The sequence below is a fragment of the Rhinatrema bivittatum genome, chromosome 2 (genome assembly GCF_901001135.1).
Source record: "Rhinatrema bivittatum chromosome 2, aRhiBiv1.1, whole genome shotgun sequence".
Taxonomy (NCBI): Eukaryota; Metazoa; Chordata; class Amphibia; order Gymnophiona; family Rhinatrematidae; genus Rhinatrema; species Rhinatrema bivittatum.
This window is the reverse complement of record NC_042616.1, coordinates 825502632-825525883: the sequence shown is the minus strand read 5'-3', so window position 1 is coordinate 825525883 and position 23252 is coordinate 825502632. Positions and strand designations below refer to the sequence as shown.

The 23252-nt window shown below is 48.0% G+C and overlaps 1 protein-coding gene across 1 annotated transcript in view; it reads left to right on the top strand.

The window, feature by feature from the left end:
- The window catches only part of LOC115085849 (fucolectin-5-like), a 27803-nt gene extending 4773 nt beyond the window's left edge, over nt 1-23030 (top strand). The window contains exons 2-4 of the mRNA XM_029592351.1: nt 9757-10030; nt 11838-11995; nt 22864-23030. Coding sequence (XP_029448211.1) covers nt 9757-10030; nt 11838-11995; nt 22864-22871 — 440 coding nt within the window. The 3' untranslated portion in view covers nt 22872-23030. The remainder of the gene's footprint in view (nt 1-9756; nt 10031-11837; nt 11996-22863) is intronic.
- The last annotated feature ends 222 nt before the right edge of the window (nt 23031-23252 follow it).

The window sequence follows — 23252 nt, the reverse complement described above, 5'->3', positions numbered from 1 at the left end:
AGGAATGGAGAATAAAACAGAGAATATCATAATGCCTCTGTATCACTCCATGGTGCATCCTCATCTTGTGTTCATATATCATACACAAACAGAATGCTGGGGATTATTAGGAAAGGAATGGAGAATAAAACAGAGAATATCAATAATGCCTCTGTATCACTCCATGGTGCATCCTATCTTGTGTTCATATATCATACACAAACAGAATGCTGGGGATTATTAGGAAAGGAATGGAGAATAAAACAGAGAATATCATAATGCCTCTGTATCACTCCATGGTGGCATCCTCATCTTGTGTTCATATATCATACACAAACAGAATGCTGGGGATTATTAGGAAAGGAATGGAGAATAAAACAGAGAATATCATAATGCCTCTGTATCACTCCATGGTGCGACTCCTCATCTTGTGTTCAATATCATACACAAACAGAATGCTGGGGATTATTAGGAAAGGAATGGAGAATAAAACAGAAAATGTCATAATGCCTCTGTATCACTCCATGGTGCATCCTCATCTTGTGTTCATATATCATACACAACAGAATGCTGGGGATTATTAGGAAAGGAATGGAGAATAAAACAGAGAATATCATAATGCTCTCTGTATCACTCCATGGTGCATCCTCATCTTGTGTTCATATATCATACACAAACAGAAGCTGGGGATTATTAGGAAGGAATGGAGAATAAAACAGAGAATATCATAATGCCTCTGTATCACTCCATGGTGCATCCTCATCTTGTGTTCATATATCATACACAAACAGAATGCTGGGGATTATTAGGAAAGGAATGGAGAATAAACAGAGAATATCATAATGCCTCTGTATCGCCTCCATGGTGCATCCTCATCTTGTGTTCATATATCATACACAAACAGAATGCTAGGGGATTATTAGGAAAGGAATGGAGAATTAACAGAGAATATCATAATGCCTCTGTATCACTCCATGGTGCATCCTCATCTTGTGTTCATATATCATACACAAACAGAATGCTGGGGATTATGAGGAAAGGAATGGAGAATAAAACAGAGAATATCATAATGCCTCTGTATCACTCCATGGTGCATCCTCATCTTGTGTTCATATATGATACACAAACAGAATGCTTGGGGATTATGAGGAAGGGAATGGAGAATAAAACAGAGAATATGATAATGTCTCCGTATCACTCCATGGTGCATCCTCATCTTGTGTTCATATATCATACACAAACAGAATGCTGGGGATTATTAGGAAAGGAATGGAGAATAACACAGAGAATATCATAATGCCTCTGTATCACTCCATGGTGCATCCTCATCTTGTGTTCATATATCATACACAAACAGAATGCTGGGGATTATTAGGAAAGGAATGGAGAATAAACAGAGAATATCATAATGTCTCTGTATCACTCCATGGTGCACCTCATCTGTGTTCATATATCATACACAAACAGAATGCTGGGGATTATTAGGAAAGGAATGGAGAATAAAACAGAGAATATCATAATGCCTCTGTATCACTCCATGGTGCATCCTCATCTTGTGTTCATATATCATACACAAACAGAATGCTGGGGATTATTAGGAAAGGAATGGAGAATAAAACAGAGAATATCATAATGTCTCTGTATCACTCCATGGTGTGACCTCATCTTGTGTTCATATATCATACACAAACAGAATCCTGGGGATTATTAGGAAAGGACTGGAGAATAAAACAGAGAATATCATAATGTCTCTGTATCACTCCATGGTGCAGCCTCATCTTGTGTTCATATATCATACACAAACAGAATGCTGGGGATTATTAGGAAAGGAATGGAGAATAACACAGAGAATATCATAATGCCTCTGTATCACTCCATGGTGCATCCTCATCTTGTGTTCATATATCATAGACAAACAGAATGCTGGGGATTATTAGGAAAGGAATGGAGAATAAAGCAGAGAATATCATAATGCCTCTGTATCACTCCATGGTGCATCCTCATCTTGTGTTCATATATCATACACAAACAGAATTCTGGGGATTATTAGGAAAGGAATGGAGAATAAAACAGAGAATATCATAATGCCTCTGTATCTCTCCATGGTGCATCCTCATCTTGTGTTCATATATCATACACAAACAGAATGCTGGGGATTATTAGGAAAGGAATGGAGAATAAATCAGAGAATATCATAATGCCGCTGTATCGCTCCATGGTGCGACCTCATCTTGTGTTCATATATCATACACAAACAGAATGCTGGGGATTATTAGGAAAGGAATAGAGAATAACACAGAGAATATCATAATGCCTCTGTATCACTCCATGGTGCATCCTCCTCTTGTGTTCATATATCATACACAAACAGAATGCTGGGGATTATTAGGAAAGGAATGGAGAATAAAACAGAGAATATCATAATGCCTCTGTATCACTCCATGGTGCATCCTCATCTTGTGTTCATATATCATACACAAACAGAATGCTGGGGATTATTAGGAAAGGACTGGAGAATAAAACAGAGAATATCATAATGTCTCTGTATCACTCCATGGTGTGACCTCATCTTGTGTTCATATATCATACACAAACAGAATGCTAGGAATTATTAGGAAAGGAATGGAGAATAACACAGAGAATATCATAATGCCTCTGTACCACTCCATGGTGTGACCTCATCTTGTGTTCATATATCATACATAAACAGAATGCTGGGGATTATTAGGAAAGGAATGGAGAATAAAACAGAGAATATCATAAAGCCTCTGTATCACTCCATGGTGCGACCTCATCTTGTGTTCATATATCATACACAAACAGAATGCTGGGGATTATTAGGAAAGGAATGGAGAATAAAACAGAGAATATCATAATGCCTCTGTATCACTCCATGGTGCGACCTCATCTTGTGTTCATATATCATACACAAACAGAATGCTGGGGATTATTAGGAAAGGACTGGAGAATAAAACAGAGAATATCATAATGTCTCTGTATCACTCCATGGTGTGACCTCATCTTGTGTTCATATATCATACACAAACAGAATGCTAGGAATTATTAGGAAAGGAATGGAGAATAACACAGAGAATATCATAATGCCTCTGTACCACTCCATGGTGTGACCTCATCTTGTGTTCATATATCATACACAAACAGAATGCTGGGGATTATTAGGAAAGGAATGGAGAATAAAACAGAGAATATCATAAAGCCTCTGTATCACTCCATGGTGTGACCTCATCTTGTGTTCATATATCATACACAAACAGAATGCTGGGGATTATAAGAAAAGGAATGGAGAATAAAACAGAGAATATCATAAAGCCTCTGTATCACTCCATGGTGTGACCTCATCTTGTGTTCATATATCATACACAAACAGAATGCTGGGGATTATTAGGAAAGGAATGGAGAATAAAACAGAGAATATCATAATGCCTCTGTATCACTCCATGGTGCGACCTCATCTTGTGTTCATATATCATACACAAACAGAATGCTGGGGATTATTAGGAAAGGACTGGAGAATAAAACAGAGAATATCATAATGTCTCTGTATCACTCCATGGTGTGACCTCATCTTGTGTTCATATATCATACACAAACAGAATGCTAGGAATTATTAGGAAAGGAATGGAGAATAACACAGAGAATATCATAATGTCTCTGTATCACTCCATGGTGCATCCTCATCTTGTGTTCATATATCATACACAAACAGAATGCTGGGGATTATTAGGAAAGGAATGGAGAATAAAACAGAGAATATCATAATGCCTCTGTATCACTCCATGGTGCATCCTCATCTTGTGTTCATATATCATACACAACAGAATGCTGGGGATTATTAGGAAAGGACTGGAGAATAAAACAGAGAATATCGTAATGTCTCTGTATCACTCCATGGTGTGACCTCATCTTGTGTTCATATATCATACACAAACAGAATGCTAGGAATTATTAGGAAAGGAATGGAGAATAACACAGAGAATATCATAATGCCTCTTTACCACTCCATGGTGTGACCTCATCTTGTGTTCATATATCATACACAAACAGAATGCTGGGGATTATTAGGAAAGGAATGGAGAATAAACAGAGAATATCATAAAGCCTCTGTATCACTCCATGGTGTGACCTCATCTTGTGTTCATATATCATACACAAACAGAATGTTGGGAATTATTAGGAAAGGAATGGAGAATAAAACAGAGAATATCATAATGCCTCTGTATCACTCCATGGTGCATCCTCATCTTGTGTTCATATATCATACACAACAGAATGCTGGGGATTATTAGGAAAGGAATGGAGAATAAAACAGAGAATATCATAATGCCTCTGTATCACTCATGGTGCATCCTCAACTGTGTTCATATATCATACACAAACAGAATGCTGGGGATTATTAGGAAAGGAATGGAGAATAAAACAGAGAATATCATAATGCCTCTGTATCACTCCATGGTGCGACCTCATCTTGTGTTCATATATCATACACAAACAGAATGCTGGGGATTATAAGAAAAGGACTGGAGAATAAAACAGAGAATATCATAATGTCTCTGTATCACTCCATGGTGTGACCTCATCTTGTGTTCATATATCATACACAAACAGAATGCTAGGAATTATTAGGAAAGGAATGGAGAATAACACAGAGAATATCATAATGCCTCTGTATCACTGCATGGTGCATCCTCATCTTGTGTTCATATATCATACACAAACAGAATGCTGGGGATTATTAGGAAAGGAATGGAGAATAAAACAGAGAATATCATAATGCCTCTGTATCACTCCATGGTGCATCCTCATCTTGTGTTCATATATCATACACAAACAGAATGCTGGGGATTATTAGGAAAGGAATGGAGAATAACACAGAGAATATCATAATGTCTCTGTATCATTCCATGGTGCATCCTCATCTTGTGTTCATATATCATACACAAACAGAATGCTAGGGATTATTAAGAAAGGAATGGAGAATAAAACAGAGAATATCATAATGTCTCTGTATCACTCCATGGTGCATCCTCATCTTGTGTTCATATATCATACACAAACAGAATGCTGGGGATTATGAGGAAAGGAGTGGAGAATAAAACAGAGAATATCATAATGTCTCTGTATCACTCCATGGTGCGACCTCATCTTGTGTTCATATATCATACACAAACAGAATGCTGGGGATTATTAGGAAAGGAATGGAGAATAAAACAGAGAATATCATAAAGCCTCTGTATCACTCCATGGTGCATCCTCATCTTGTGTTCATATATCATAAACACACAGAATGCTGGGGATTATTAGGAAAGGAATGGAGAATAAATCAGAGAATATCATAATGTCTCTGTATCACTCCATGGTGCATCCTCATCTTGTGTTCATATATCATACACAAACAGAATGCTGGGGATTATTAGGAAAGGAGTGGAGAATAACACAGAGAATATCATAATGCCTCTGTATCACTCCATGGTGCATCCTCATCTTGTGTTCATATATCATACACAAACAGAATGCTGGGGATTATTAGGAAAGGAATGGAGAATAAAACAGAGAATATCATAATGTCTCTGTATCAGTCCATGGTGCATCCTCATCTTGTGTTCATATATCATACACAATCAGAATGCTGGGGATTATGAGGAAAGGAATGGAGAATAAAACAGAGAATATCATAAAGCCTCTGTATCACTCCATGGTGTGACCTCATCGTGAGTATTCTGTGCAGTTCTGATCACCACATCTCAAGAAAGATATAGCAGAATTAGAAAAGGTACAGAGAAGGGCGACCAAAATGATAAAGGGGATGGAACAATTCCCCTATGAAGAAAGGTTAAAGAGATTGGGTCTCTTCAGCTTGGAGAAGAGACGGCTGAGGGGAGATATGATAAGAGGTCTATAAAATCATGAGTGGAATGGAACGAGTAAACGTTAAGGGGTAGATTTTCAAAGGGGTATGGGCGTAACATACGCGCGTAACCCCCGAAAACCTGCCCCTTCCTGCCCCTGCGCGCGCCGAGCCTATCTTGCATAAGCTCGGCGACGCGTGCAAGCCCGGGGACGCGCGTATGTCCCAGGGCTTCGAAAAAGGGGCGGTCCGGGGATGGTCAGGGGGCGGGGTTGAGTGCTCTGGCAGAACGGCCTTCTCGGCGCGCGCAAGTTACGCCTGGCTTGGGCAGGCGTAACTTTGTCAACAAAGGTAGGAGGGGGAGGTGTGGACCAAATCACAGCCTGCCTCTTCTAAAAAGAATACTGGCAGGCTGCTGTCAGTGCAGGGGTGTATAAATACTGGGACATCAGTTTGCTCTGTCTCCATCTGCTGGCAGAGGTGCATAACCCACGGGTCCTGAGTCCATTTGTCTACATGTTAGGAAACGGATGGTTTTCTGAGGTCTTGGCTTTCAGCCTCCCTTTAAAAAAAAAGCGGCCAAGTCATGGGAGCCTGAGCTTTCATTAGGCAAACTAGGCCGTTGCTTAGAGTGTCAACATTTTGGGGGTGGCAAAGTCCCACCAGCAGGAGGCCCAAAAGGGTGCTGTATCAGAGTCAATACCCTCAAAAGAAGGACGTGCTGGAGCCATCGCTGCTGGCAGGAGGGAGGGCTGTGCTGGAGCTGCCGCCAATAGGTAAGCTGGAGGAAGGGGGTGCTTGACCACAGTTTCACCTAGGGTGCCAAATACCGGCCGGTTGGTAACCCCATGCACTAACGGCTTTACGTTGTGTTTACTTCTGCATATGAAACAAGGTGTCAATAGTATTTGAACCTAATACCGACAATTAAATACCTGAAAGGTATTAATGCACAAGAAGCCACACATTTTCCATGCTCACAATATGAAAGCTCCAAGGGGGTAGATTCAGAAACAATGGCAGGTAATTTTGGGTTTTTTTTTTTAATATAGAGGGTGGCAGAAGCTCGGCATGCCCTCCCGGAGGAGCTGGTGATGGAAAAGGACAGTGGTGGACTCTAAAAAAGGCACGGGATAAAAACAGAGGATCTTGCCCTGGTGGCAAGAGAATAGTAAAGAGGGCAGCGAGTGACAGCTGCAGCTCAGGGCAGCAGGGATGTGGCTGCACTGTGCTTCTTGGAGGGCATGGGGTGACCCGCACGGAGCAGCAGCGGGAGTCGGCTTCCATGTGGGAATTTGATCTACTTTGAGGAAAACGTAACCTAGAAAATGTATGCGCGTCTGCTGAAAAGCCTGCTCACCCACCAGCAGATGCAGCTTCTGCTTTCAGCACGCACTCAGGACTGTAGAGTAGAGGCAGACTGATGGCTTATACCAAGGATGAAATAACAAAGAGAGACCTATAATATCTAAATATACAAAACACTCATAATAATTTATTATACCACAAAAGAAAAAACGCAAAAGAAAATATCTACCCAAAATCACAGAATATTAATAATTTATTGAACAATTTCAAACCCATACTAAAAAGAATTGCAATACATAATCACTAAAAGTTTCTCCAAACTAACAAGTTACATCATATTCACATACATAAAATAATAAATCACACAGACAAAACCCCAATTATAGAAACAAAACACAACAGACCATACACATACTGTGCAAGTTTCACTAACTTGCAAGCACCACTTGCATTTTACAAACTACAATCTTACAATTCTTCAAATACATCTTCTTCGCTCTGTTTTCACCACACCCCCAGGAATGTCCAGCCCTGGTAATCAGTTATTCTTCAAATACATCAAGTTCCCTCTGTTTTCACTGTTGCGACCGTCGCTGCTCGACGCCCTCACTCCGCCCTCTTTACCTCTGTGGCGACTCCCTCCGGGTCTGATGGACGGCTGGCTGCCGCGGCGTCTCCATGCCGTCTCCCTCCGGCGTCCCCAGGCCGGTTCGACGCTGCAGATCCGCCATGTTGCCTGAAGACCTAGGGCGCGCGCATGCGCTCTGATTGATGTACCAGCAAGGGTGCGAACCTCAGGGGCGTTCCCCTGAGATGACGTCATCCGCTTCCAATATTTAAAGGTCTCTATTTTCACTATCAAGCTGAGTTAGCAAGGAGAAGGATTCGCCCTGGCTCTCCAAGCTACTCTGCCTCCTCGGACTTACCAGAGGTACCCGCTCCTCGGGGGCCTCGCTCTTTTCTTTATTTTCATATTGCACATAGGAACCAGTACTCGCTCCTCGAGGGCCCTTGTTCCTGGACACTGTGAAGATTCTCTACTGTCTGGAAGCTATCACTGCTGCAAACATTGTGAGTTACCATCGCTCTGTCAGAGCTTACCCTGGAACCAGGTACTCGCTCCTCGAGGGCCTAATCCAGGGGTCGGGAACCTTTTTGGTTGAGAGAGCCACGAACGCCACATATTTTAAAATGTAATTCCATGAGAGCCATACTAACTACAACCCCCCATCCTCCTGAGTCCCCCAAGACCTACCAAATTAATTTACTACAACCCCCTACTCTCCTGACGCCCCCAAGACCTGCCAAATTAATTTACTACAACCCCCACCCTCCTGACCCCCCAAGACCTGCCAAAGTCCCTGGTGGTCCAGCAGGGGTCCGGGAGCGATCTCCTGGACTTGGGCTGTCGGCTGCCAGTAGTCAAAATGGCGCCGACGGCCCTTTGCCCTCACTATGTCACTGGGGTCGACCAATGGCGGCAGTAGCCCCTGTGACATAGTAAGGGCAAAGGGCCGTCGACGCCATTTTGATTACTGGCAGCCGACGGCCCAAGTCCAGGAGATCGCTCCTGGACCGCTCCTGGACCCCCGCTGGACCACCAGGGACTTTTGGCAGGTCTTGGGGGGGTCAGGAGGGTGGGGGTTATAGTAAATTAATTTTGGAGGTCTTGGGGGGCGTCAGGAGGGTGGGAGATTTTGTTAGATTTTTACTTTTTTATTAAAGATTTGTCTGCGAGCCAGATGCAGCCATCATAAGAGCCATATCTGGCTCCCGAGCCATAGGTTCCTGACCCCTGGCCTAATCCTTTCCAGCTTCTGAGCTTCCTTGAGACCTTATGTGAGTTTTGTCATCTAGTTCTGTTCCTGAACTCTGCCTACTCTGCCTACTCACTATCTATAGTTTCTCAACAGCTCAGCCATCCAGGGATCGCTGTTCCAGTATCTGAGGGACTACAGCCCTGCCGGGCATATCAGCTCACTACTGCTACCTCTGGTGGTTCTACTACCTGTCTAATAAAAGAATTATCTGTGTCTGTCTCCATACTCAAGCCTAGCCAGTGGTCCCTCTCGGGATATCCTCCTGGGGGCATGGTCATCTGCCACCGGCCCAGGGATCCACCCACAACTATAGCAGATAACATCAGATTCATTACAGATTGCTATCTCCTCTTTGAGGTTTCTAACAGATTGCTAACTCCTCTTTGAGATTTATATCTGATTCATAACATTCACCACACAACCAGGAGGGGCCAGCCCTGGTAATCAGGAGCTGCAAACAGGTCAGGTTTTCAGGACATCCCTAATGTATATGCATGAGACAGATTTGCATACAGCGGAGGCAGCATACATGCACGTTTATGTGATGCATATTTATTAAGGCTGTCCTGCATACAGTCCTCGAGTACTGGAGTTGGACACCTCTGGTTTATACTGTAGGGGTAGGGGACATAGGGGGAGGGGACGGGTTGATGGTTATTACTGTGGGTGGAGAATTACTTTATCTCCTTCTGACTGAGTTGTAATTGAAGCTCTGCCATCCTTTCTGCTTGTGACCTTGGATAAGTGATATCTATCTCGTTAATTTTTGCATTTGGGTTTCAGAGAAGAACATAGCACTGACCGGTGTCGCTACTCAGAGCTCCGTGGGATATGATGGGCCTCCTGGGTTAGCCATTGATGGGAATCAGGACAGCAACCACCTCAGAGGCTCCTGTATGCACACTGGTTACGACAAAAATCCCTGGTGGCAGGTGGACCTGCAGAAAAGCTGGAAAGTCAAATCTGTCGTAGTGGTGAACCGGGGAGACTGCTGCTCGGAGCGACTGAAGGGGGCGGAGATCCGCGTTGGAGACCGTGCAGACAACAACAATCCCGTGTGAGTCACTGCCAACACTTCGTCGCTGTGTTTTAGGGAAGCGAGCTTTAAAATAGTGAATGCAGGAACACAATAACCCAGCAAATGATGGCAGATATAATAACCGATTGTCCCATCCAGTCTGCCCAGGTGAGATCCTTCCTTTGGTTTTCTGCCATCCTGGAAGGATGAACAAACAGATCCCCGTACACAAACCAAGACCGCTTCCTCTCCCCCTACTATCTTTCATCTAACCCTCAACCCCCTGAGGCTTAAAACTTCCTCAATTATTCTTATTTATCCAAAATATGTGAGCTCTTAGGAAGCACATCCTGGGGATGAATTTTTCTTCCTTTCTGACTCCTTGGCCCAGCCTCTTCACATTCTCCCTTCTCACATCAGAACGAGGCTGGTTATATCCATCTCTGGAGCTCATTTCTCTCCCTCCTCTCAGCAGGACGAGGCTGGTTATATCCATCTCTAGAGCTCATCCCTCTCTATCCCAGCCTCTGAGCCCTCTCTCTCCTCTCAGCAGGACGAGGCTCGTTATATCCATCTCTGGGGCTCATCCCTCTCTATCCCAGCCTCTGAGCCCTCCCCCTCCACTCAGCAGGATGAGGCTGGTTAAATACATCTCTGGAGCTCATCCCTTTCTATCCCAGCCTCTGAGTCCTCTCCCTCCTCTCAGCAGGACGAGGCTGGTTACATCCATCTCTGGAGCTCATCCCTTTCTATCCCAGCCTCTGAGTCCTCTTCCTTCTCTTAGCAGGACGAGGCTCATTATATCCATCTCTGGAGCTCATCCCTCTCTATCCCAGCCTCTGAGCCCTCTCCCTCCTTTCAGCAGGACAAGGCTGGTTATATCCATCTCTGGAGCTCATCCCTGTCTATCCCAGCCTCTGAGCCCTCTCCTTCCTTGCAGCAGATGAGACTGGTTATATCCATCTCTGGGGCTCATCCCTCTCTATCCCAGCCTCTGAGCCCTCTCCCTCCTCTCAGCAGGACGAGGCTGGTTATATCCATCTCTGGAGCTCATCCCTCTCTCTCCCAGCCTCTGAGCCCTCTCCCTCCTCTTAGCAGGACTAGACTGGTTATATCCATCTCTGGAGCTCTTCCCTCTCTATCCCAGCCTCTGAGCACTCTCCCTTCTCGCAGCAGGACGAGGCTGATTATATCCATCTCTGGGGCTCAGCCCTCTCCTCCTCTCAGCAAGACGAGACTGGTTATATCTATCTCTGGAGCTCATCCCTCTCTAGCCCAGCCTCTGAGCCCTCTCCTCCTCTCAGCAGGATGAGGCTGGTTATATCCATCTCTGGAGCTCATCCCTCTCTAGCCCAGCCTCTGAGCCCTCTCTTCCTCTCAGCAGGATGAGAGGGTTATATCCATCTCTGGGGCTCATCCCTCTCTACCCCAGCCTCTGAGCCCTCTCCTCCTCTCAGCAGGACAAGGCTGGTTATATCCATCTCTGGGTCCCATCCCTCTCTATCACAGCCTCTGAGCCCTCTCCTCCTCTCAGCAGGACGAGGCTAGTTATATCCATCTCTGGGGCTCATCCCTCTCTATCCCAGCCTCTGAGCCCTCTCCTCCTCTCAGCAGGACGAGGCTAGTTATATCCATCTCTGGGGCTCATCCCTCTCTATCCCAGCCTCTGAGTCCTCTCCCTCCTCTCAGCAGGATGAGGCTGGTTATATCCATCTCTGGGGCTCATCCCTCTTTATCCCAGCCTCTGAGCCCTCTCCCTCCTCTCAGCAGTACGAGGCTATTTATATCCATCTCAGGAGCTCATCCCTCACTAACTCAGCCTTCTGCTCTTGTTCCCCATATCCAGATGTGGAACCATCACTGATATCAGTCTAGGGTCTGTCTCCAGGTTCTGCTGCAATGGAATGGAAGGTCGTTTCATCAGCGTGGTGATCCCTAATCACGCAGAGTGGCTGCAACTGTGTGAGGTGGAGGTGTACCCTGCGCTACAGGATCACAGCGAATGTAAGCAGCTAGATTGTCAGCCTTAAACGTCTTACTATGTCCAAGTCATGACTCTCAGTCTGCGCTAAGGGTGTGCCACAGGGTGTCACCAACAGAAATCCAGAGGACTTTTGGTTCTCTCTATTATGATATTAATTCTCAGACTTTTGTTTTTAGTCTTCACTTTTTCTTCTTAATTTCCCATTTATGCAGGCTTCTTCTATTTCTTACTCTTCAGTTTCAACTCACGACATGCTAACTATGGTTGTGCCTTACACCACCTGCCCTGTCTTCCTCCTGATTCCCATCATGCATTGCTTGCTGTACCTCACACCACCAGCCCTGTCCTCTCTCTCTCTCTGACTCCCATCATGCCTTGCCTGCTGTACCTCACACCATCAGCCCTCTCCCCTCTATCTCCCCCTGATTCCCATCATGCATTGCTTGCTGTACCTCACACCACCAGCCCTGTCCTCTCTCTCTCTCTGACTCCAATCATGCCTTGCCTGCTGAACCTCACACCATCAGCCCTCTCCCCTCTATCTCCCCTTGATTCCCATCATGCATTGCCTGTAGATTACACTAGCAGCCCTGTCTTCCTCCTCATTCCCATCATGCATTGTCTGCTGTACCTCACACCACCAGCCGTCCCCTCTCTCTCTCTGATTCCCATCATGCATTCCCTGCTGTACCTCACACCATCAGCCTGTCCCCTCTCTCTCTGATTCCCATCATGCATTGCCTGCTGTACCTCACACCATCAGCCGTCCCCTCTCTCTCTCTCTCTGATTCCTATCATGCATTGCCTGCTGTACCTCACACCATCAGCCCTCTCCCCTCTCTCTCTCTGATTCCCATCATGCATTGCCTGCTGTACCTCACACCATCAGCCTGTCCCCTCTCTCTCTGATTCCCATCATGCATTGCCTGCTGTACCTCACACCACGAGCCCTGTCCTCTCTCTCGCTCTCTCTGACTCCCATCATGCATTGCCTGCTGTGCCTCACACCATCAGCCCTCTCCCCTCTATCTTCCTCCTCATTCCCATCATGCATTGCCTGCTGTACCTCACACCACCAGCCCTGTCCCCTCTCTCTCTGATTCCCATCATGCATTGCCTGCTGTACCTCACACCATCAGCCTGTCCCCTCTCTCTCTGATTCCCATCATGCATTGCCTGCTGTACATCACACCACCAGCCCCTGTCCCTCTCTCTCTCTCTGATTCCCATCATGCATTGCCTGCTGTACCTCACACCACCAGCCCTGTCCCCTCTCTCTCTCTCTCTGATTCCCATCATGCATTGCCTGCTGTACCTCACACCACCAGCCCTGTCCCCTCTCTCTCTCTCTGATTCCCATCAAGCATTGCCTGCTGTACCTCACACGACCAGCCCTGTCCTCTCTCTGATTCCCATCATGCATTGCCTGCTGTACCTCACACGACCAGCCCTGTCCTCTCTCTGATTCCCATCATGTATTGTCTGCTGTACCTCACACGACCAGCCCTGTCCTCTCTCTGATTCCCATCATGCATTGCCTGCTGTACCTCACAAGACCAGCCCTGTCCTCTCTCTGATTCCCATCATGCATTGTCTGCTGTACCTCACATGACCAGCCCTGTCCTCTCTCTGATTCCCATCATGCATTGCCTGCTGTACCTCACACGACCAGCCCTGTCCTCTCTCTGATTCCCATCATGCATTGTCTGCTGTACCTCACACCACCAGCCCTGTCATCTCTCTCTCTCTGACTCCCATCATGCATTGCCTGCAGTACCTCACACCATCTGCCCTGTCCCCTCTCTCTCTCTCTGATTCCCATCAAGCATTGCCTGCTGTACCTTATACCACCAGCCCTGTCCCCTCTCTCTCTGATTCCCATCAAGCATTGCCTGCTGTACCTCACACGACCAGCCCTGTCCTCTCTCTGATTCCCATCATGCATTGTCTACTGTACCTCACACCACCAGCCCTGTCCTCTTTCTCTCTGACTCCCATCATGCATTGCCTGCTGTACCTCACACCACCAGCCCTGTCCCCTCTCTCTCTCTGATTCCCATTATGCATTGCCTGCTGTACCTCACACCACCAGCCCTGTCCCCCCCTCTCTCTGATTCGCATTATGCATTGCCTGCTGTAACCTCACACCACCAGCCGTCCCCTCTCTCTCTCTGATTCCCATCGTGCATTGCCTGCTGTGCCTCACACCATCAGCCCTCTCCCCCTCATATCTTCCTCCTCATTCCCATCATGCATTGCCTGCTGTACCTCACACCACCAGCCCTGTCCCCTCTCTCTCTGATTCCCATCATGCATTGCCTGCTGTACCTCACACCATCAGCCTGTCCCCTCTCTCTCTGATTCCCATCATGCATTGCTTGCTGTACATCACACCACCAGCCCTGTCCCTCTCTCTCTCTCTGATTCCCATTATGCATTGCCTGCTGTACCTCACACCACCAGCCCTGTCCCTCTCTCTCTCTGAATTCCCATCATGCATTGCCTGCTGTACCTCACACCATCAGCCCTGTCCCCTCTCTCTCTGATTCCCATCATGCATTGCCTGCTGTACCTCACACCACCAGCCCTGTCCCCCTCTCTCTCTGATTCCCATCATGCATTGCCTGCTGTACCTCACACCATCAGCCTGTCCCCTCTCTCTCTGATTCCCATCATGCATTGCCTGCTGTACATCACACCACCAGCCCTGTCCCTCTCTCTCTCTCTCTCTCTCTGATTCCCATCATGCATTGCCTGCTGTACCTCACACCACCAGCCCTGTCCCCTCTCTCTCTGATTCCCATCATGCATTGCCTGCTGTACATCACACCACCAGCCCTGCCCCCTCTCTCTCTCTCTGATTCCCAACATGCATTGCCTGCTGTACCTCACACCACCAGCCCTGTCCCCTCTCTCTCTCTCTCTGATTCCCATCATGCATTGCCTGCTGTATCTCACACCACCAGCCCTGTCCTCTCTCTCTCTGATTCCCATCATGCATTGCCTGCTGTACCTCACACCACCAGCCCTGTCCCCTCTCTCTTTCTGATTCCTATCAAGCATTGCCTGCTGTACCTCACACCATCAGCCCTGTCTCCTCTCTCTTTCTGATTCCTATCAAGCATTGCCTGCTGTACCTCACACCATCAGCCCTGTCCTCTCTCTCTCTGACTCCCATCGTGCACTGCCTGCTGTACCTCACACCACCAGCCCTGTCCCCTCTCTCTCTCTCTGATTCCCATCATGCATTGCCTGCTGTACCTCACACCATCAGCCCTGTCCTCTCTCTCTCTGACTCCCATCGTGCACTGCCTGCTGTACCTCACACCACCAGCCCTGTCCCCTCTCTCTCTCTCTCTGATTCCCATCAAGCATTGCCTGCTATACATCACAGCACCTGTCCTGTCCTGTTCCTGATTCCCTTCATGCTTCCCTACTGTGCTCCACACCACCAGCCTTGCCTACTCTCAGATTCCCATCAGGCATTGCCTACTGCACCTCACACCACATTCCTGTTCTCTCTCTAGATTCCCATCATGCAATCCCAAATTTCTCCTGTTGGCTAAGTTTTCCCACACACCTCGTTTATAGGGAAGGAGGGTGGGTGTGGGGATTATTATGAGAGACCCTCTCCCACTTACCAGGGTAAGGCTTCTTTATTGGAAGGTTTGTTACCTTGGGTGGGAATACATTGTACATTGTTATATGTTTTGGTTATTTATCGTGTTTTACCTAATAACAGCTCAGTAAAGGATTTATTACAATTGATCATCACTGTGGCAGTAGAATGTGCAATTGAGTTGATAATGGGTGATTGTTATATTCAGACTGATGCTCCTCTCTTCAGAAACTTTGTCTGTACATAAGAGCATAAGAAATTGCCATACTGCATCAGACCAAGGGTCCATCAAGCCCAGCATCCTGTTTCCAGCAGAGGCCAATCCAGGCTACAAGAACCTGGCAATTACCCAAACATTAAATCTCAAGCTACTATTGCTTAAAAATTAATAGTTTATGGATTTTTCCTCTAGGTACTTATCCAAACCTTTTTAAACCCAGTTACATCTGGCTTGCTGACCTCCTCGTGTGCGCCGTGTGTTATGAATGCGCTGCCCTCGGGTCCCTCCCGCGAGCAGGCACGGACACTCACCACGCTGATCTTCACCGGCGCGGCAGGACGCCGCTGCCGGCCTGCCCACGCGGCCCGGAGGCCGCCCTGGACCCTCCTTCAGCTCCGCGGCCTCCCACGGGGCTGGGAGTGCCCCCGACATCATTCGGATCTTCGCGGCGTTTAGGCCGCAGCCCCGGGCTCGAGTAGCGGCAGGAGCTGCCCCCGGAGCCGCTGCCGATGCTGGAGCCTGCGTCCAGGCTCTCCCCTGCCTCCTCTGCAGCGTCTGACGCTGCCGACGTGAAGACGCTGTGCAGGCCGCTGTCCAGGGTCCTGCACAGCCCTGCTCTGCCTGCCTTAGACGCGCGGCCGCGTCTCTCTGCAAGATTTAAAGGCCCAGACACAGGAAGTGTCTGGGCCCCACCTAATGACTGTTTCCTGGCTCCAGCCCTATAAAGGGCTGCTCCGTTCTTCATGCTTGGGCTTGCATCGTGGTCAGTTATCGCTCTGGAGGCTCCTGCCTGTCAGAGCTCGTTGTAAGGTCTTCTTCGTGTGGAGCTCCTCTTCTTGATCTCGTCTCGTCAGACCATGTCCACGTCTTAGCCTGAGGTCCACGTCCAGATGTCTCGTCATAGTTCCTCGTCTGTATGTTCCTGCCTTCCTGGATGTTCGTTCCTTCTCCAAGCCTCGTCTGTGCTCCAGAGCCTTCTGGTCCGGTAGGCCGGGGGTCCCCCAGATGTAGTCCCTGGGTGGACTAGGCTGCCGGAGGACAGTTGTCCTGTGCCCTGGAGCCGTCAAGCCTATTGTGTGTTCCTGTGCTGTCCCGCTCCTGTCGTGGTCCGTGACCAGTCTTGGGGCTGTGTTGGGCGCGTAACGGACAGGGTGGTCCGTGACTCAGTCCCGCGGGTGGCCTGAGTAGGGTGCCCTGAGAGACAGTGCCAATGTTCTTGCCTATTGGATGTCAAGAGTCCTCGTCCAAGATGTTTTGTTTCAGCCAAGTGTCTTCGTGTCATGGATGCTGTCGCATCTACCCAAGTCTTTGTGTTCTTCATGCCATGGATGCCGTCGCATCAACTGTTGTCTTCATGTCTTGGATGTCGTCGCATCAGTCCACAGTAATGTTCCTTGTCAAGGCCCGTCTGCCCTCAACCTCAGGCCAGGCCTGCTGCTCCGTGCTGCTTGCAGCAGGTCCGAAAGGGCCCGGAATGGTCGGAAGACCATTCACCTTCCAACATCCTCGGATGTCTGCCCTTGGGAGCTTGCCAGCCTGGCAGAGGGTAGATTGTCCAGCCACACGGGGCCACTGTCAACCCTTGGTTCGGCCCGGGATGGCCTGGGTCAGGCTGAGGCCCATGGGCACACTAAACCACCGTAACATAACACCGTGTTGGGCCTGCATTTCGGCTTTGCCCACTATCTCCTGGCTTTCAGTGCCACCACTGCTTCTCTGCAAAGCCATCACTTCCTCGTGCATTTCTTTTCCCTTTTCGTTTGTGCTCAAGCTGTTTGCAGGGGTGCACACGGCTTCTTTAAAACCGACTGCTTTTTGCCAAATCAAGCTTTCTTTTGGCAGCAGCTTATTTAACCCGGCTTCCAACACTGGCACTAGATTTTGTTTTCCGCAGACAGTGACTTGGGTCTCCTATAATCCAGTGACATTACTCCCGATCTCCTGCAGACTTCACATTAAGTGGTGGATTCATAGCCACTGCCATTAGACATTTTCATATCAGGGAGGAGCCCTGATGAAGGGCAGAAGACCTTCATCAGGGCTCCGACCTAGGCCTGAAATTCTTCCTATATGCAGATGACGTGCAGATTCTCATCCCGTTTCAAAAATCCATAAATGAACCCCTACAACGCTGGGAATCCTGCCTCGCCACTATAGACGCCTTGCTATCTAAACTCCACCTAGCTCTAAATACATCAAAAACTGAAATACTCGTCATCTCTAATCAGCCTGACCGTTACACACTCCCCACACTACAGAACACTCTCCAGAATACAACCATGGCCCACTCTCAGCCCCTTTTTGTAAGAGACCTAGGTGTGTTTATAGACCAACACTTAAACTTTAAACCCCACATCAAAGCCCTCCTAAAGGGAGGTTTCTATAAACTAAACATCCTTAAAAAAACTCAAACCCCTCCTCCACACCCACGATTTCCGCACAGTCATACAGACCACTATGCTCACGAAACTAGATTACTGCAACTCCCTTCTACTAGGCCTGCCTGCCACCACCATCAAACCCCTGCAGATTCTACAAAATTCCATGGCCAGAATCATAACCAGCACTCGTAAAAGGGACCACATCACCCCCATCCTAAAGGACCTACATTGGCTGCCCATCTCCTTCCGCTCACAACACAAGACTCTCACCATCCTTCACAGCTCCCTACATAAGCACAATCACACCTGGCTCGATGAAATGCCTCGTTACCGTTCCTCTGACCGCCCCACAAGAACCGCCCTTACAGGCACTCTCCAAACCCCATCCCTCAAATCTGCGCATTTATCACTTACCAGAGAGAGGGCCTTCTCTATCGCTGGTCCCACCCTTTGGAACTCCCTCCCCACCCTCCTCTGCCTAGAGCCATCACTTCACAATTTCAAGAAAGGAGTCAAGACATGGCTTTTCCGACAGGCTTACTCCGATGAAACCAAACATAAACTCCCTCCCTTACTCAGCTCCACCATACTCGACCTACTCACTTGCCCCCTCTCCTGTCCTATCCTTCCTCTGCCCCCCACACCCCCCCATACTTCCCCTTATTCCTCCATGCGACCCTAACTACTTTATATTTAAGAGAACAACCGTCAAATTGATAAAATATTGCTGGTCTTTTAGAGCACCATCTTAGTAATACATAAGCTGATTGTAATTGTACATATTTTCAATTGTATATAGTTCATCTATTTTTCTCAATCTTTACTGCCTCTCCGATCCCCTCCCTCTCCCACTCCCCCCTTCTTCTTTTCCCCCTCCCCCCGTCTTACTGTATTATTGTTTTTATTGTTTTTTGTAATTTTCCTCCTTTACGTTCACTGTAAACCGGCATGATGTGCTTCACGAATGTCGGTAAATAAAAGTAAATAAATAAGTGATTGCCTCCTCACTATCGGGCCGATACAGTACAGTGCGCTCGCCACTGGACGCGCGTTTTCCCTTACCCCTTATTCGGTAAGAGGCGGAAAATGCGCATCCAACTCGCCGAACCTAATAGCGCCCTCAACATGCAAATGCATGTTGAGGGCGCTATTAGGTATGCGCGCGGGATACAGAAAGTAAAATGTGCAGCCAAGCCGCATATTTTACTTTAAGATATTAGCGCCTACCCGAAGATAGGCGCTAATTTCTGCCGGCACCGGGAAAGTGCACCCTCCGACTTAATATCATGGCGATATTAAGTCGGAGGTCCCGAAGAGTGCACCCTCCGACTTAATATCATGGCGATATTAAGTCGGAGGTCCCGAAGAGTAAAAAAAGTAAAAAAAAAAAAAAAAAATTTTAAAATAGGCCGGCGGCTGTCGGGTCAAAAACCGGACGCTCAATTTTGCCGGCGTCCAGTTTCCGAACCCGTGGCTGTCAGCGGGTTTGAGAACCGACGCCAGTAAAACAGAGCGTCTGTTGTTGGGACCTGCGGACAGCCACCTCTACGGCTAATAAGGAGGCGCTAGGGACGCGCTATTGTCCCTAGCGCCTCCTTTTGCCCGTTTCTACCACCGGGCTTCATTTAAATACTGAATCGCAGGCACAGGCGAGTGGCCGGGGCGTTCGCCCGCTCTCCCGCGGACTTTACTGAATCGGCCCGTTTCTGCTCCCACAACTCCCTGGTTACTGCGCTCGCTCTAAAATCATTCAGCCTCGGGCATGAAAGGGGTGAAGAAAGTGGGGCGAGGTCCCTGCATTTCCTCCCCTGTAGACTCTATGTCCGTGCCACCAGCACAAGATTCACATTAATGCAAGGGAGGAAAGAGCAGGAAGGGTAGGGGAGAGGAACAAAGGAAAAACGGAGGGCACAGCAATGAAGGGGAGGAAGAGGAGGAAGAGGAAAGGGGGAAAAAGCAGAGCAAAAAAGCAATGGAGAGAGGGATAGGAGGGGAGAGGAGAACAATAAAGGAAAGCGGAGGAGGAAAGCAATGGAGGGAGGGATGGGAGAGAGCAGCAGAGGATGGGAGGGGAGAACAAATAAGGAAAGTGAAGGAGGAGGGAAGGGGAGAAAGAGGAGAGAGAAAGGAATAGATGGAGGGGAGAGGAGAACAATAAAGTAAAGTGAAGGAGGAGGGAAGGGGAGAAAGAGGAGAGAGAAAGGAATAGATGGAGGGGAGACAGCAGAGGAGGGGATGGGAGAACAATAAAGGAAAGCGGAGGAGGAAAGCATTGGAGGGAGGGGTGGGAGAGAGCAGCAGAGGAAGGGAGGGGAGAACAATGAAGGAAAGTGAAGGAAGAGGGAAGGGGAGAAAGAGGAGAGAGAAAGGAATAGATGGAGGGGAGAGGAGAACAATAAAGGAAAGTGGAGGAGGAGGGAAGGGGAGAAAGCAATGGAGGGAGGGATGGGAGAGAGCAGCAGAGGAGGGAAGGAGAGAAAGCAATGGAGGGAGGGGGAGAGCAGCAGAGGAGAGGAGGGGAGAACAATGAAGGAAAGTGAAGGAGGAGGGAAGGGGAGAAAGCAATGGAGGGAGGGACGGGAGAGCAGGAGGGGAGGGGAGAGGAGAACAATGAGGGAAAGCAGAGGAGGAGGAATGGGGAGAAAGCAATGGAGGGAGGGGAGAGAGCAGCAGAGGAGAGGAGGGGAAGGGAGAACAATGAAGGAAATTGAAGGAGGAGGGAAGGGGAGAAAGCAATGGAGGGAGGGACGGGAGAGAGCAGCAGAGGAGGGGAGGGGAGAACAATGAAGGAAAGTGAAGGAGGAGGGAAGGGGAGAAAGCAATGGAGGAAGGGGATGGGAGAGGGCAGCAGAGGAGGGGAGGGGAGGGAGAACAATGAAGGAGAGCAGAGGAGGAGGGAAGAGGAGAAAATGGAGAGAGAAAGCAATGAAGGAAGGGATGGGAGAGAGGAGGGGAGGGGAGAACAATGAGGGAAAGCAGAGGAGGAGGGAAGGGGAGAAAGTGGAGAGAGAAAGCAATGGAGGGGAGGGTTGGGAGAGGGCAGCAGGGGGAAGGGACTGGATAGGGGGGACTGGCGGCAGCACTATAGTGAGGAGAATCTGCGGCTCTGTGCAGAAGAGGGAGGAGAGCGGGCAGAGCAGAGAAGGTAAAAGATGCTGCAGCGGGGAAGAGAGAGAGAGAGAGAGAGACGGAAAGATGCAGGAGGGAAAAGGTGAGCGAGGAAGCAGAAAGTGAATTCCAGTACCGGACAGTGACAGAAATCCCGTAAAGGCGCAAATGAACCTTTCCTGCTAGGCGGGTCCCTGCCTGTGCTCTTCCACCCACTCTGCCCGCAAGTTATGTACGTTGGGCACCTACAAAATGATTTCTGACACTGCCATGTGTAGCAGAAAGCAGGATGGCCACTCTCCACTCTCCTCTTCCCCCTATGTTCCCCGATACAATTACAGAGAGGGAAGAGGTGGGTGAGAGCAGAACCTTCCAAGAACGGAAAGAGCTCATAACACATATTGCACAAACACGCAGAGGACCCGTCACCCGCTCCCTGTCCACCCGGAGCTGGAAGGAATGCAGCCGCGAAATCCTTCTCTCTTCAAGAAGAGCGGGCAAGTATTGCATGGGTCCCAAGCAGAAAGACAAAACAGATTAAACTGCTAAAAAAAAAATAAAAATCAGGCATCGGTGAGCTCCGTTAGTAACGTTCCAAGTGTAAGAATCTTCAGCCTGCAAAAACGGGAGGCAAAAAGAGAATAATATATAACAGGACAATTAAAATGCTAAAACCTCAGAAGTGGAAAAATCCTTCAGCTCAGCTCAGGATCCGTATTCTGCCGCTGTGCAATTTATCGGGCTAAGGAGTGCTGCAGATTCAGCAGTGCAGCTGTGCCACTGGATATATCCAGCTCTCTCAAAGTTAGCCAGTTTAGGTTATCTGTTCAACCAGATGACCGGCCTTAGCCAGATAAGTTTATCTGCTCAATGGGATGACCGGCGTTAGCCAGATAAGGTTATCTGCTCAGCAGGTTGACCGGCGTTAGCCAGATAAGGTTATCTCCTCAACGGGATGACTGGCATTAGCCAGATAAGTTTATCTCCTCAATGGGACGACCGGCGTTAGCCAGATAAATTTATCCGCTCAGTGGGATGACCAGTGTTAGCCAGATAAGTTTATCTGCTTGACGGGATGAACAGCGTTAACCAGATAAGTTTATCTGCTCAACGGGATGACCGGCCTTAGCCAGATAAGTTTATCTCCTCAACGGGATGACCGGCATTAGCCAGATAAATGTATCCGCTCAATAGGATGACCGGCATTAGCCAGATAAATGTATCTGCTCAATGGGATGACCGGCATTAGCCAGAGAAGTTTATCTCCTCAGTGGGATGACCGGCGTTAGCCAGATAAGGTTATCTGCTCAATGGGATGACCGGCGTTAGCCAATTCAGCTCCTCCCCAGGATGCCTCTGCACAGCCTGTCACTTATCTGGCCAAACTCTAGCTGGATAAATAGTTTCCTGGCTAGAATTTAACCGCATAAGTGCTCACATTTTTCTTTAGCTGGATAACTTCTTACTTACCTGGCTAAATGCGTTTGAACATGGACCTTGACATGTTTAGGCTCTCGAATATTCTCCTGCTAAGTTCTGTCCATGGTTTCTCTTCCATAGGTTTGTAGAAGACGATGACGCCTACGCAGAGGTCAGTCAACAGACTCTGAATCTCCGCGACCAACAGAGCAATGGCACAGCTCATCCAGAAAACTTAATCCTTGCTCATCTTAATCAAATTTATGCATGTTAATCCCAAAGTAAATAAAATCTTTTAGAGGAATGGCCTCCCTGAATTCTCCGCTTCTTCTTTGGTGGTAGAGGACTGGAATGCCCTTGAGGTGGACGTGCTGGAGGCAAAACCAGTAACGGTATTACTGAATCCCGAGGGGATAGACACAGGGCAAAGTGAGGAAGCACCAGAGTAGCCCGCACAGCACGGCAGTTAGGCCCATAACAGCCAACTTTTGAAAATGATGGGGGGTGCCGAACACAAAACAAATTACAGC